General features: G+C 38.3%; 1 protein-coding gene across 1 annotated transcript in view; it reads left to right on the top strand.

The window, feature by feature from the left end:
• The window catches only part of LOC138106299 (macrophage mannose receptor 1-like), a 34,334-nt gene that overhangs the window by 8,791 nt on the left and 9,314 nt on the right, over positions 1-16,229 (top strand). The window contains exons 9-22 of the mRNA XM_069006699.1: positions 888-1,003; positions 1,970-2,118; positions 2,980-3,179; positions 4,463-4,590; positions 5,877-5,964; positions 6,955-7,099; positions 9,380-9,415; positions 9,513-9,676; positions 10,172-10,239; positions 11,040-11,140; positions 11,464-11,603; positions 12,708-12,822; positions 13,911-14,092; positions 14,750-14,852. Of these exons, the coding sequence (XP_068862800.1) occupies positions 888-1,003; positions 1,970-2,118; positions 2,980-3,179; positions 4,463-4,590; positions 5,877-5,964; positions 6,955-7,099; positions 9,380-9,415; positions 9,513-9,676; positions 10,172-10,239; positions 11,040-11,140; positions 11,464-11,603; positions 12,708-12,822; positions 13,911-14,092; positions 14,750-14,852 (1,735 nt within the window). The remainder of the gene's footprint in view (positions 1-887; positions 1,004-1,969; positions 2,119-2,979; positions 3,180-4,462; positions 4,591-5,876; positions 5,965-6,954; positions 7,100-9,379; positions 9,416-9,512; positions 9,677-10,171; positions 10,240-11,039; positions 11,141-11,463; positions 11,604-12,707; positions 12,823-13,910; positions 14,093-14,749; positions 14,853-16,229) is intronic.

Here is a 16,229-nt window from a genome sequence, read left to right as displayed (position 1 = left end):
CTGCTCTCTCATAAATAATAATCTTCAAAAAAATGCAGAGGAATTAATTTATTAGTTCTTGCTTCTTTTGGATACTGTCTTCGTATCTTATAGAAAATCTACTGTTGAGGCAACCTGGTCTCTTCCTGCTAGCAATTTACTAATATATGTGCATTTTTCATTTTTATCTGAAAATTCTCAAGAAAGTTGAGGTTCATTTACATGGACGTGAATACTGCCTTGCCCTGCCCTCCATTCCCAGATGAACCACCCTGTGATTCAGAAAACCATTGTATTTGTATTGGTCAGCAGAAATCTCTGTAAAAGCAGGAAAAGTGGGGTTGTTTTACTGATATTCCTCCTTTCCACTCTCCCTTAAAACAAACATTGTCTGGATTCCTCTTGGCTCAGAAAATGTCCTCACCCATTCTACTTGGGAGTGACATGGGCAGCTTTGGGGGGCTGTGCTTGTTTGTGAATTCATTTCCATATTGCAATATTTTGGTATTTCATGATGTCTGATTGTGCAGCTCTGGACAGCAGGAGCTGCAGGTCCCCCTGAATGAATCACAGGCTCCTTATAGACTCAGTTTGCATAATCCCATCCCTACAGAGCACTGGAAAGCTACTGCAGATAGCACAGTCACAACCTCCTTTGAAAAGTTATGTATGCATAAAAGAGATGAAAACTAAGATCTTAATGTCACCTCTTAAACAAAAAGGCCTCCTGTAGGAGTGAACAGCATCAAAAAATAGCTTTTATTTATTAACACATCAGCCCAGTCTCATCTTAGTTTTAAACTCAGCTGCAACAAATTGAGCATTGAACATTTAGAAACAGAAGAGCAGAGAAATTTCTACATTGAAATCTCTTTCTATTGCACATTAAAATCTTATGTTTGTCACAGGGTTGGAAAAGATATGGTTTTCACTGTTACTTGGTGGGTTCTGCACTTTTGACATTCTCAGAAGCAAATAAGACATGTGAACAGAGCAAAGCTTATCTAGCTACCGTGGAAAGCAGGTGGGAAAATTACTTTTTAAAAAATCAATGCTTTTAATTGAGCAACTTGCAAAAATTTTCTGTTTTTTGAACCTGTCAAAGTGTTTTATCAGTGCTTTTCAAAAATTTTATTGTAGAAAAGCATGCAAAGTTTATCCATGCAGAAAAAAACCAAAACCAAAACAAATGCCTCAATGTTTTAGGGCTATCTACTCAATCCATTCTAGCAATTTTCAGATTTGAGGGGTTCTTGAATTAAACAGTTGTCTCTTATCTTTCAATTCATAATTAAAGCAACTTCTGGTTTTGTTGGGGTTTTGGGGTTTTTATTTGATTGGTTGGTTGGTTGGTTGGTTGGTTGGTTGGTTGGTTGGTTAGATGGGTGGGTGGGTGAGGTTTTTTTGGTTTGGTTTGGTTTTGTTTTGTTGGGTTTTTTTTCTGTTGGAAAGTAGATACTACAATTTTCATCTACTTATTCACAAGTGGTCTCTCATTATGATAGGAAAGCTTTATATTCTCCTAAACTACCTTCTAAGCCAAATTCTGAAAAAATATAGGAAATCTTCCCCAGAACCTGCCCTCTCCCACAGCCAGAATGTATCATCTCTCATCTACCTACATCCCTGTCAGGCTTCAGAGGCTTCATGGCCCCTGAGGACCATGACTTCGGAGGTGATGGGTAGCAAAGCTGACAGCTTAGTCTTGTCTTGGTGGTCTGCTTGAGGCACCTCAAAGATTTGGAAAGAGAGTGAAAAGGTAGAATAAGACTAGAAGCCCATGTGAGCAGCAATTTGTGACTTTTCAGTTGCCTTCAGCTGAAAGGAGAAAGTTGTCCCTCATGACTGCAGTTTAAAGACTACCAGGGGTTTGCCTGAACTTCAGCGAGGAGCTGTTGTTTTGGGGTCATGTTTACATGCCTCTGTTTGTATCACTTAGATTAATATTGCACGGTAACAGGCTGTGAATGAACACTGTTTCCCACTGCAGAAACGAGCAAACCTTTCTGATTAGTCTGACGGGCCTGAGGTCTGAAAAATATTTCTGGATTGGTCTCTCAGACACAGAAGAACAAGGGAATTTCAGGTGGACTGATGGAGAAACCCCTCATTTCACACACTGGAACACAGCAATGCCAGGTAAGCTCTGCATGGGCTCAACCCCTGTGACAGGAGTGCAGCTGTGACTCACACGGGTTTGTGCTTTCACTCCCCTGGTTAGAAATTAGAGTGGGCACTATGTTTTGTGCCTGTAGGTGCAGGTGGCCAGCACCATCAGACCTGTGTCTGACACCAGTGCAACCAGCACTGTCACAGCTGAGCTGCAGGTGCTGGTGTAAGTCAGCCTCCTGCCAAGGTGTACAGAGACAGGTTTTGAAGGCAATACTGTGCAGGAGTTAACAAAGTCCATGGTCTCATTTTTTTCACCATTTTTAACACCAGTAAACAGCAGCACATCAGATTTAGAAAAATTATTCTGGACAGGTTTTTGACCCCCAGTGTGCATATGTGAGAAATGAGCAGTGAACCTGCAGCTGTCTGGCATTTCAGCAATCCGGATTAGCAGCTACCTGTGAGCTCTTGCCTTCACACAGCTAGTTTTGCCTTAAAACAAACCTGTTGTACTTGACATCACCCTTCTTGAAATTGAGTTACCAGAATATTGAGAACTCCAAAGTACTTGTCAGGTCATCTATTACATATGTAAATATAATCAAGAGCCACCCTCCCTGTGATTTCCCTGGGGTGGCAAGATAAGGAAGATTTGTTTTCTGAAGCTGCAAATCTCTGGTTTTGGCAAAGCTGTGTCTGTGAAGTTCATTGGCCCATATCTGGCCTCTGACAGGTGGTATTAAAAATAGTTTTATATCCAGGATGTTTTTTAATCTGCATAATCTGCACCTTCCTTTTCATAATCTTCTATGAATAGAAACAAAGGTCTGATTCCTTAGACAGCAGTTAAGGCTTTGGTTTTACTCATTTCTTTTCCACATCACAAAGGGAGAGAGCAAGGCTGTGTTGTCATGGGAACTGGAATTGCAGCTGGATTATGGGATGTTGTTAGCTGTGAGAAGACATCAAACTATCTTTGCAAACAGCGGGCAGCAGGAGTGCCACCTCCTGCTTCTCCAGGAGAGGTCCCTGTGGCCACCTGTGCCGAAGGCTGGGACAGAGCCTCCCAGGCAGACTCATGCCTCAAAGTAAGTGTGTGTCCACCTTCAGTGGGAGTCTCAGCATGGGGCAGCCCAGGGGGCAGTGCCGTGGTCACCGTGATGCTGGGACATTATTTGGGAATGAACTTTTCTTTGGTATTAAAGGGCAAGGAAACATGGGGGAAAAATCCACCAAATATAACAAAAGTTAACAAGGGAAAATTATGAACACAAAGTGCTAGAAATATGCTTTCTTTTACCTAAATTCCAGGTGAGAACCTCACCTAATTTATTTGCTTCCAGGAGTTTGGAACTTCAGAAAAAACGTAGTATTGCATCTCAAGAGCTGTAAGTGTCATTTGCATAGGACAGTGTTTCAGAGAGAAAATGTGCCCCTCTGACAACCTTTTCTCACACAGCACGTGATACTCATAGTGATACTTTTGGATCTGCATTTAGTTGGCAAGTCTTCAGCAAGTAAAGCTTTCGAGCATTCTCTTGATTTAGCTAAAAATGCCTTAAAAAGCTCTCCTTTTTGCAAAGGAAAAAATGAAAGAAAAGGCAAAATAGACCAAGTAAATAAATATGCAGCATTGTTCTTCCATGTCTTTATATAAGTATGCTCTCACTTTCTTTCTGAGGCTCTGCCTGTTGGGAGACCAGAGATTATTTTAGTCCTGTATTTACAAGGGTCTGAGCTTCTATGTCATGTGTAATTATCATTACGTTGGTTCTGCCATTTACCAAATAATTATAATTTCCATAAAATGTCAAGCATTTAGTCCTGTTAAACACATCCTTAGTCCAAGAATATATGTTCTTCATGACAGAAAGTGTATTTTGTGTGTGCGTGCTTGCACCCCACTACAAAAACCTCTTCCTCATCTGGGGGCCACGCTTTGCCAAACAGTTTTCTGCATCCATACTATCTTTTCTAGTCCAACACAGACTTACCCTTCCCCTTCCTTTTCTCAAAAATCTCCTGCTTTCTACTGTGAAACACCTTGGTTGAGCTTTTCCATCTTTTTTTGAACCTTCCAGTGGTGAAAATTCCAATTAAGTTATAGATTAGTTTTTTTTCCTCTGTGCATTCCGATACCTTTTATTTTCCTCAGATGCCTATACTACTTTTGCCTCATTTTAAAATAGATGATGCTAAGAAAAACATATTTACACTTAGCATTTCTAATGTTCAATATTAAAGGCTTGGAAAGGTGTCATGTTGTCTCGCTCAAGAGTAAAGGAATACTAAAGTGATGCTGAATTTAATTACATATGTTTTATAAGCTTTGAAAATTTATTAATTTATTTTTACTTTTTGTTCTCAACAGTTTTTTGTGAGGGAGGGAAACCAAAAGAAGTCTTGGTTTGAGGCTGAAGAATTCTGTAGAGAAATAGGTGGAAATCTGGTCACAATCAATACAAGAGAAGATCAAGTTTTATTATGGCAACTAGCTTCGTGAGTACTTGCATAAGAATTCTTTTTCATGTTCCTGCTATGTTAAATAAAAATTACTTAAAACACATCTGGAGCTGAACAAGTAAGTGAATAAAAACCACCAATTTTTAAATTACGTTGGAAATTTTTCTTCTGGAAATAACATACTGTAACATTGCTTAAAAAAACCCCAAACTTTAGTATTTCAAAGAGGCTTTAATATTTTTGAAATTTTCATCACAGGTTTTAGCAAGGCTGTTCTCTAGATCTGCTCAACTTCTTACATGTTAGTCCCTTTCCCAAAAGGGAGAAAATAAAATACTCAGCTCTAACTGGCATTTTGTAACAGTCTGCAATTCTTACTTAACCAACTCATTCAAAAATTCCCTTGAGTTACTGTGTAATGTAAACCAAAATTCAAGGACTTAGTGTGGAATTTTTCTGACTATAAACTGAAGACTCCTGAAATCAAAGAATAATTCATAGTAACTAACCTTTAGGAGCACTTTAGATGGCTATGTCTTGCTCATGATGTATAAACTGTAACATTATTTTCCCCTCAAATTAGACCTATATTCTGATTGTATTTCATAATGTCAAGACATGTCAATGACACATAAAATACAGTTATTTAACCAAAACAGTTTCCCATAGTGCAGAATTGAGGTTTACTTTCTCAAATAGAGTTAAAACTTTCATATTAAGAAGTTTTTGTGATCTTACCCTTCTTAATTTTAATTTTTTTTTAGTATTGTGAGCCGCTGAATGTGGTTTTACTAGCCTGTTAAATCTCTTGCTTTAGAGTATAAAATTTTTGTGGAAAGAAATCTTTGTGTTATGAAGTGAATTAAATAAGACTCTTTTATTTGGTCCATAGCCATGAAAAGGTAAATAGCATGAACTATTATATAAACTTCTTAGGAAGGGCTAAGAAGCAAATGAAAGCAGTTGAAAATAAATTTTTGCTATTTTTATTAGTTAAATAAACATCTATTTATGATTTATTTTTGTTAAAGCCTCTGTCTTTGAACTCATACTACAACCAGGAGCTGTGCTGCATCCGCAGGGATGGGAGCCTGAGATGGCTCTGGACTATATCACTTTAACTTATTTTTAAATATGGGAAGTCTTAGCCCAAGACAGAGCAGCATCAAACCCCCTGACAGAGCGCAGGGAGTGAGCTTGGCTTTGGGCCACAGGTCCCAATTCAGGTGTGATAGAAGGCAGCATGTTTCTATGCTTTTCAGGATTTATATCCTGGCCTCTCTTTCTACGTTCATATATCTCTCTGGTACGAATTATTTTAGGGATAAAGGACTGAACACTCAGGCTTTCTGGATCGGTTTGTTTCTCTTAAATCCTGATGAAGGATTTGCCTGGATCGATGGCTCCCCTGTGAGTATTTATTTGCTGGATATTAATTGACCTTCTGTCTTTCAGAATATATATATTTCTTATTTTTTATGCCTTTTTTCCAATCTCTTTAAACTGCAGAGAGAAACAATGGTCTCTACATGATTCAGTGTGAATCAACCAGAAGCCATTTTATTGATAAACTACTGTCCCCAATATACAATTCTTGCTTTCCGCACACATGATCTTGCATAATTATTATTGGTTAAGGCCTATTTGCACATGCTACTTTATGCTTTATGATTGGCTCTTGTATGTGTGTCACATCGTCCCTCGTGTATGTCACAACTGTCCTTTAGTTTGCATTTTCTTATCCTTTTCTTCCTTTGCTTGTTCCTCATTCACATCCTCCCCAATGCTGCTCGTTCCTTTCTCACAACCTTCCCATGGACTTTTTCCCCTGTGTACATGTTCAAGTCCTTCTGTCTTTTGTGCTCTGAATTTTCTATTTTATGGCTGGTTCATGATGTGTCCATTTTCTAGTAAAAATATGGTTTCCCCATTAAACCTTCCTCAGGTGCATGGCAGCTCTTTATCCAGTAGCTGAATAGCTGCAGTGCACAGCATTGCCTCTGTTTCATCCCTGGTACCATGTCATACCCCACCTTTGGCAGTCTGTGCTCCTAGACAGAGCACCCCAAAACGGGCACTGCTGTATGGCAGTACAGGGAAGCCCAGCCAACAATTTTCACAAAACAAGATAAATGTGACTCCCTCTGCCTATCAGTTTCTCTTTCATCAAATAAAAGGTTTTCTATACTATGTAGTCTCTGCACCTTCTTCAGGGAGTGGTGGGGAAAGTAACCTGACCAGCATGACTTTCACAGCCCTCTCAGGTCTGTTTGAACTCCTACTGATCTGGTAAAAAAGGTACTTGAGATGATGAGATACTGAAGTTGTGTCACCATGGTAATCTCAATTACTTTTATTCAGGTCGAATCACTCAGTAATTGATATGTATTTCCAACACAGGTAATTTATGAGAACTGGGATGAAAATGAACCCAACAACCATGGTGAACTTGAACATTGTGTTATGCTTAATAGATCACCCCAAATGCGCTGGAACGACTTGCGGTGTGAACATTTACTTAACTGGATTTGTGAAACAAAAAAAGGTATTATTACTTCCCCATTTAATTGGAGCAATAAACCCAAGTTTAAAAAGCAAATTTTATGGATTTAAACAAATTGAATGGAAGAAAGATACTGGGAATTGTTCATTTTAAAACCAGTTGCAATGAAGGCAACACATAAACCAAGAAGAATGAATTGAGATATTTCTCTTGTCCTTGGATGCAGGATGTTAGTGTCCCGACTACTTCATCTCTAGTTTTATCTCTTTCTGCCATGGGTTGAATAAATTTGCAAAGCAAAGGTACTTATCCCCTCTCCTTCCATCTCCTCCCTCTATTTCTGTCTGCTTCAGGCTTACCCAGGATAGCTGTAGATGCTGGACAAGAGAGTTCTTCCTACAAAAGGGACAAGAGCTTGGCTTCCCACTGTGAGACAAATAATGGGAACCAAGAGAGGGATCAGTTGCTATAGGAACCAGCAACTCTGAAAACCTACTATAATCAAAAGTGGAGGCTGGTGTAACCTTGGTGAACTCCTGCATCCACCAGCTTTGCCTGGGAAGCAGAGTCCCAATGCCAAGACTCCTACACTTGGTGCCAGGCCCACAAAATGGACCTGACAGATGTTGGGGTGCCCACCAGCAGGAGATGGAAATGGGGTCTGCTCGGGCTGAAGAGCTCAAGTGAGAGCTGATAGTGAAAGAACTTGTTTTGAGTACTCAGTCCTACTTCTACATCCCTGCTTCCTGGTTGTAAACAGTTTGTATGCATCTCCATGGAGAAGGAGATTTTTAAAACCTTCTTGAAATGAGAAGAAAGTTGGATGCACACTGGGAACTACTAGGGTGTACAATAGAGAGGGGAAGGGATAAGCAGTTATATAAAAACACTGAGTGTATCTAATATTTGATGACACTGCCAACAAAACCCTTGAAGGGTGAATGAGGCACCATGGTAACATTGAAAAATTGCTTAACCAGAAAGGAAGAATCACTGTTCCCTTTTGGTAGATTAGTCACACAAACACACCATCCAAGCCCCGATTTCTGCACACCAGCTTGAAGCAGCACATCCTGTGCAGCCCTTTCGGGCACACTGAGCATGCTGCTTTGGACAGATGTGGCTCTCTGCTCTTGGTGAGATTACTCAGAAGTTCAGAAACCACAACACAAAGACTCTGATCAGCTTATCTTGATCCTAGATGACCTTTCAAAAGCAAGAAAAATTCAAGAAATTGATCTTGTAATTGTGAATCTAGATTATGTGATGATCAATATGAGAGAAGACATGCTCAGAAGTGAATTACCTTATGTTCACTTAAGACACACATTTACAAAAGATATTCCAGCTGTTTGAAAACAATGAATGTTACAGTTATGTTAGCATTGAACAATAAAATGACCAGAAGTATATAAATTAATGTTGAAGATATTGAAATAATTTTAGTTCTATTGTTCTCTCAATAATTAAGAAGAAAGCATTTAAAAGACCCCAAAATAATTTTTCTTAATTTTTCTTTTTTTTTTTTTTTGCTTATTTCTCATCAAATTATTTCTGTCATTTCTATAACACTGTGTTTCTCGCCATCCAACCATAGTAGAAATGGAGCAAGCAAGAGAATTAGTAGTCCAGAAGTACAAAATAACAGGCATTCCTGTGAAAGCAGAACTTCCTTTGAGAGGCTATAGCTGGCTCTGGGAACAGCAACAGCTAATTTGCTTCCTCCAACCTGTAATCAGAAACTTGGGTTTGATATCTATTGGCTCTCCACGACTCTTTAAAACAGACTGTCCTAGTAGACATCAAGTCATCAGGAAAGCAAGAATTCATTGAGGCACTGGAAGTTACACCTGATATTAGCAATAAACCAGCATTAAGTTTTCAGTACTTGTGGGTAGTCTACTACTATGCAGGCAAGATTTAGAATTTACTATATTGGATTATGTTATTTGGCTCTAGTCCCAAGAATATTAAAAAAATTAATCATAGCATGTCAAGTGAAAATATTAAAATAAATTTTTATTTGTTTAACCTACTACAAGTTTACTGTGAATCCTGGATTTTTTGATACAGTGCTTTTGAAGATACATTACTGTAAAGTACATATTTTTCATTAGCTAAATGTTTCTAAATTATACACATAATTTAATATGGCAGTATGTGCTCTAAATTATTGAAAATGCATTAGCTAATTCATAGTTTGCTTGATGGGTTTGGTTTTTCCCTCTATTTTACAAAGCATGTGAAACTACATAAAGCAAGTCTCTCTGAAATTTTTTATTTTATTTAGGATGTTGCTTACAACAATCTTTTATTTTACAGGTACACTGGTAAAGCCTGAAGCAAACTACAGACTTGGTAGGTTTCTTTTCTCTTTCACAAAGATTACTGTACAGTTTTCAGACTTTGTACAGACCAGATAGGAAAATATTATATACGATTCTTTATCTTTCAGACTATCAACTCACCAGTGATGGATGGATTATATATGAAAATAAGCAGTACTATTTCAGCAAAGAACATGTCCATATGGCAGAAGCACGGAGAATTTGTCAGAAGAACTTTGCAGATCTTGTTGTCATTGAGAAAGAAAGCAAAAGACGATTTCTATGGCAATATGTAAGCAGAAAGCCTATTAATTATAGTTGCATTTTGAAGCAGACCAGATGATAAAATAGAGGGAACATACTAAATATTTAGCAAGGCTGGAGTCCTGAGCTATTGTCCTACATTACTTATTTATAGAGCAACAGATTTGTTCCGGACCTGTAAAAAAATTAGTATTGTTTTTAATAGGTAGAGGAAAATGGCATGCAAATATTAAAGGTGCAGTGAAGGATAGTTCTGGCCCGGGTTGCTTATCTCTTCTAATGTATACAGTGTTCAGCACAGTGACAATTGCTTTCCTGTACAGAGGGCTCTTCACTCCAGGATGTTCCACATATACCTGTTGCTTGCTTGAAACCTGAGTCTGAACCTACAGTATCCTTACATGAGGCTCAAATTCTAAAAAAAATGGGGAAAAAAATCACAGGCATGGTTAATTGGCTTTCAGATTTTTACTTGACATTGAGGAACAGTTTATTGCTTAACTATTAATTACTTTTATTTTAGATGTACACAAAACACAGAGGAAAATCATATTTCATTGGCTTAGTTGTCAGCTTTGATCAGAGATTCAGGTGAGTAAAGGAAAATGTAATGGACAACAAATGATGGTAATTTCATCTCACTCTTAGGGAGCACTTCCGTGTGCACTGTCATCTTACAAGTTAAATGAAACTTGTTGGGCAACTGAGTTCTGGATAGTTTTCAGGAGCTGTCTCAGATCAGAAGTGTTACATTCTTCTATATTTAAGCAGAGAAATGCATTTTCCTTCCAAATTTGGGAGAGAAAACACAATCAAAATTAATGGCTAAAATGCAGCTCACTTTATGTCTTACACTGAGTACTGCAACCCTGCATAGAGAGTGAGAGGAAGCATTTTAGGATATTTTAGGATATTATTTACCTGATCCACTTTTGACATCAACCTAAGGGTGAGATTTACTCTGACCAGATCTCCAATGGCTACAGAAAAGGGCCAGGAGGTTTTGATAAAATGTATATGAGCGTTAAATCAAATTAACCCCAAGTGGTTCAAGTTATGTGAGCTGGAAGCAAGAAGCATAAGCAGTGTCTCACCCAACAGCTTTCTGAAATTTCTGTCAGGAAACTTGTTTTAACAATCTGTTTATAGAAGAGTTTCAGGAGGACACCTTTCTGGGATTTAAAGGATGTCCATACACTGCCTGGAATATGGTAGTACTAAACAGATGAGAGCAGCAGTAATGCTGTGGCTGTGTCCTCTGCAGGATATGTAGAGCCTTTGCCCTCTGGTCACTGCTAATACCTTGTGTAGCCCTCTGCCCAAACAGACCTTGTGACTGGCTGATTGCTGAGATGTCTGTCTGGCAGACACTGTCCCCTTGTTTCTTCCAGATGGCTGGATGACACCCCAGTGAATTATGTTGCCTGGGCTCCAAATGAACCCAATTTTGCAAATAACGATGAAAACTGTGTGATAATGTCAGATGATTTTGGTGAGTAAAATAGCAACAAGAAATATTTGGGTAAAATTTAGCATCAAAATCCAAAATGTTTGGTACAGACTTAAATTTGAAGCTACCCCACAAAGAGGTAGTTCAATAATACTGACATTTTTTCTTAACATGCTCAAGTTTGAAACAGTGCTATCACTTTTAGGAAAGAAGCATATTGCAAAGGAAGGAGGAGTGTATTTGGGTAAATGTGTTTCATTTGTGCTTTATGAATGCCATCTGGGCATGACTGCTCCAGTGGTTGTACAAGTTTTCCTGTATTCTGTAATATGTTCAATGATTATATGTATTCCACTTCTTTACAGGCTTTTGGAAAGACATAAGTTGTGCTGTGAAAAATGCCTTTATCTGTGAAAGGCACAATTCAACATACTCAGGATTTGCTCCTACTGTACTTCCACCTCTGGGAGGATGTCCTGAAACTTGGCTTTTGTTTAACAATAAGGTGCAGTAATAAATCTCAGCCATATTTAGCAGATTTGCTATAGGTGAAGAAAAAAACTATCCCTTTTATTTCATTAAATAAATTCCTCTATACACCAATTTACTAAGTGGTATCCTAGTTAGCAGTGCAGTAAATTTTCAGGTTGGCAAATTTGTAACTAAATCTCAAAAGAAGGTGATTTTTATGTTTGAAGTTATAATTTTTGTAAATGTCTCTGTGCCTTTAGCCATAGTTACTTTCCCAGTTTCTAGATATTCCTGCTTATTTTAGGCATACTTAGAAATCCTGATACATTATCCTTATCTGTAAGTGTAACCCCGTTTCCCTGAGTAAGACAGATGAAAAAACGAAAGATCACACTTTTCATAAGTAATTGGCTATCACAGCAACTCATCTCAAGCTGAGTAACACGAACAGCAATAGATGTCAAATCAAATATAAAAGAAAAGCAAGCATTGCTTTCTGCTAAGTTAAGCAAAAAAACCTGGACATATGAACTTTTAAAAAACCCCAACAAACAGACTAACAGAGGAAAACCACAAATCAATTCCACAATGCAATCAATAGGAAAAGTTTTTATGCATTCAAAGGGCGTGAAGAGGGAGGAGCCATGTCTTCTGTCCTACAGAAGATACGCAACCACACAAAAAATATTTTACACTGGTATTTAGGGAAAACCTCCATACAAAAGGGCACTTGTTCCTGATGCTGTTCCACTCATGTGAGTTCTCATATGAGCTCTCCATCTGTGGTATTTAATTGAAAAAACTTGACCTGAGAGATTATTACCTGCTTCAAATTAGGTTCCCAATCAGGAGATAGTTCCAGTCCCTCAAAAATTCTACTTTTCAGTAATTTAATTCCTCAAAAGCTTTGGCAGTTGTCAGCTCTTTCCCAGCAGTGACCCCACAGATGTTTAAGTACTGTGCACATATCTCTGGGGTTGGCTGGGTCTCCTTCTTTCAGGCTGACAGTTTTGTGTTTCATCAGATCCCTCATCTGCAGCTCTTTGCATGCAGGGACTAGCACGGAATTAATTCAGATCAATGGTTTTAATATTCTTTGCCACCTGAAAGTCTGTCTAATTCTTTACTCTCTCCACAGTGTTATAAAATATTTGGATCCAGAGAAGATGAGAAACTAACTTGGCACTCAGCAAGAAGTGTTTGTAGAGAATTAGGGGGAAATTTGGCCTCTATACACAGTGATCAAGTGCAAGGTATGACATCTGAGCCTTACAGCACTATGTATGAAGCCACACGTCACCATCTAATGATGAGGGTGAACTGACCCCCAGATCTAAATCGCATCATCTATGAGGGAAGACCAGGAGGTGTTTGGTCCAGAGGGAAGGCTGGAGTGAGATATTATGACACTTCCCAAGTTTTGGCAAACATCTTATGTGGAAGGAACAGAATATTCTGTTCCCCATGGCCTTGGAAGATGGGATAAATTGTAATAGTTTATAATCATGAAATGCTCACAGATATTCAAGCTAGACATTAAACAAACATCCACCAGAAATTACATATCTGCAGGTGATACTCCCTTGGGAAAGACAATACTTTTGAAGTCACTTTTGGCCCTGATTTCTATAATATTTCCATGCAGCCTAAATAATTTTAATCAAAAATGTTTTCCTTTTTTCCCTCTTTTTTTTTCCCCTGAAATCAAACTGCTTCAGTTTGATTACCTGTTGGAAGCTCTGCGGGATGGGGAGCCCGGATCCCAGCGGGGGGAGAGAGAAACAGTCCAAACCAATATGGTTGATAAATGAACTCCATTTATTAGCAGTCCAAAGGCACTTATATAGTATACCAGCTTGTTAGCTCCTAAGTGGCTTAAAGCTTATCAAGACACATTTCTATTTCTACTTAATTTGACTTACATTGGCAAGTCTCCACAGTCTTGTTATGATCAAAAGAATTCAGTGCCCATCTCCCTCGTTCACTCCCGGATAGTACAGCTGCAAGTTTTCACTCCCTTGCTCTTTCTCAGGCCTGCTTGTTGTCTTTCACACAGGGAGTTTCCCATGGAAAGTTTTTCTCACACACAAGCCTAAAAACTTCCAGGCCTATTGCTTGCACAGTTCTTTTATTGATCCCAATAATTCTATTTCCCAACAATTACCCATTGTAATTTTTCTCTTTTACCATTAGCTCATAGCCAAAAAATACTAAAGTTGGTATTTCCAATCTATTTAGAAGATGATTGGTTGTTTTATTTGTAATTTGATTTACATGGAATTTGAAGAGATGAAAATCCTCAGGTATTTTTATTTTATTTTTTTAATCTATTTTCTATCAGCCTTCCTCACCTTCCACCTAAACGATGTTGCCAGTGGAACATGGATTGGGCTGAATGATATTAACAGTGAGGATACATATCTATGGACAGATGGAAGCGTTTTTGACTATTCAAAGTGGGCACAAGGATTCCCATTCAGAGATGAATTCACAAGGGTTGACTGGAAGTATATTACAATACAGGTAAAGAGAAATAAATTAGAAAATGCATAAATAACATACTCAAGGTTTGAGTACCCAGCCTAACTTCTGTCTCAGATAAGATCTTATTTTCAATTGCTTAAAGCAGAAGGCAACTGAATATTTCAAAGATCAAATTTTTAAAGCTGTACTCAGGAATTAATAGACCTGTTTAGAGTCTAGGCTTAATCTCATCCCTTTGTCAAAGTCTAGAACTGCAGAAAAGGAATGCTTTACTATCTTTGCTGCTAGAAATAATTACACTTTTTATAATTATTATATTTTACTGAAAATATTCAGTGTTACTAGTTGTGATTTTTATTCTGGTTTACAGTTTTTCCTTGCATGATGAGAATCCAAATGAAACTTCAACAAATTCACTACAGATTACCATTAACTACATAGTAAAAATAACTTCAATGCATTCCAAGGAATTTTAATAAACTGACAGAAGTTCTTGCAGCAATCTGCCGATGAAAGTACATTTGCTTAAGATATATAATATAATGCATTTAATTTCCAACAAGCAATACATGAAAAGAAGACCCAGAAAATTAGAAAAGAAAGCTATTAGCTTTTTGTCCTCATACCTATTTCTATTATTTTGCTTGGAATTTTGCACTTTATCAGCAAAAATTTTATTTTTTATTTTTTCCCTAGACTGATTGTATTGCAATGACAAAAAGATCTGTAGATGATGCAGGATTATGGCAAAATACTGACTGCCAGCATAAAAAAAGCTATATTTGCCAGATGGACAGTGGTAAGTTTTATTTTTCACTTTTTTTTTGTTGCAAAACATTTACTGAACAATCCAACCATGTAAGTCCTCAGTTGTAAGTGCACAGCTGTGGCTGTAGCAGGCAGGGTGAGAGAAGCAGGGCTACTTTCCTGGCTCAGGAAAGTAGACAAAAAGGTACTCTGGGTTAAAGGACTACAGAAAATATTTTGCTTTACGACTTCTCCCCATCAGCACACCCACCACCACTCAGAGAAGCCAACATCACCTACCCTGCAGACATCCACACTTAATCAGATGCTTACACATGGCATGTAGACACTTTGAAGACAGGATTCACCAGCTTCATCATAAGAAAAGTGCCCAAACCACGTTCCTAGAAGGGCTATGCCTTCAAAATGCCTGTTTTCTCTATTAACAGAAAAGTTTAGTCATCTGTGCTTTACCCAATTATCGTAGATCTAGGTGCCTGAATCCAGTTATTTTGCAAATACAAAACAAAAAGACAAATCCCTCAGTGACCTCCAACTGGGGGTTAACTGAGGCCAATTAAACTGATTAGTTTGCTCATCAGTTTCTAGAAAGGCCTTCCTAACACAAGAACAGCAATACTCAGAAAGGAAAAAGTTCCAGTTTTCTTCAAGAAGCCTTAGGGTGGGAGACACATCCGGAGCAGAGCTACACTGCAGAGTCTGCAGGAACAAAAACAGGGAAGTGCTGAGCAGCAAGTTAAAATAGAGGAAGAAGCCACAGCTGGATCAGATGATTCACAGCTCCGTCCCATGCAAGGGCAGAAAGCTGCTTGAGGGTGGCACTAGCAAAAAAATTGCCAGAGCATCCTCAACAGTGACTGAACACAAAGCCAGTTTATGTCTTTTCTTCTGTCCCCATCACTAATTCTAGGCCTTTGCCTTCTACTTCTGCATATATAATTTAAGGGACAAATAAAGATTCCTTGTTCACTTCATCCTACAAGGGAAAGATGTAGCAGCAGGGCCATAAACTTTGCTTAGAAAAAAATTATTTTGAGACTGAAGCAGTATGGAGATAGCCCTGGGAAGAAGTGCCTGGGAAGAAGTTCACCTGCACTGAGGTGGGGGGACATGGAGAGCTCCGGGGGAGGATCATGGTGGAACCAATGTTCACATCATTTCATCTAGTCAGTGTATGTTTATAGGTACACACAGCTCATTCTCTGCCTCTCTCTAATCCCTGTATGTGTTTTTACACCATAGTTTAAAATAATTCCAAATTGCCATTAAAATAAATCTCTTCGGTTTTGTGTGAGAAATGCTGTTACTTGATGCTTGTGCTGGCACACCATATTCATCTGTTACTCAAAAGCAATACTGCTATCCAGTACCTAGTAATTTTTCACTGTTTTCTCCTCTTCCTCTCAAA

Source organism: Aphelocoma coerulescens, chromosome 2 (assembly GCF_041296385.1).
Source record: "Aphelocoma coerulescens isolate FSJ_1873_10779 chromosome 2, UR_Acoe_1.0, whole genome shotgun sequence".
Classification (NCBI taxonomy): domain Eukaryota; kingdom Metazoa; phylum Chordata; class Aves; order Passeriformes; family Corvidae; genus Aphelocoma; species Aphelocoma coerulescens.
The sequence above is the reverse complement of the archived record's forward strand: the minus strand, read 5'-3'. Positions and strand labels throughout refer to the sequence as shown.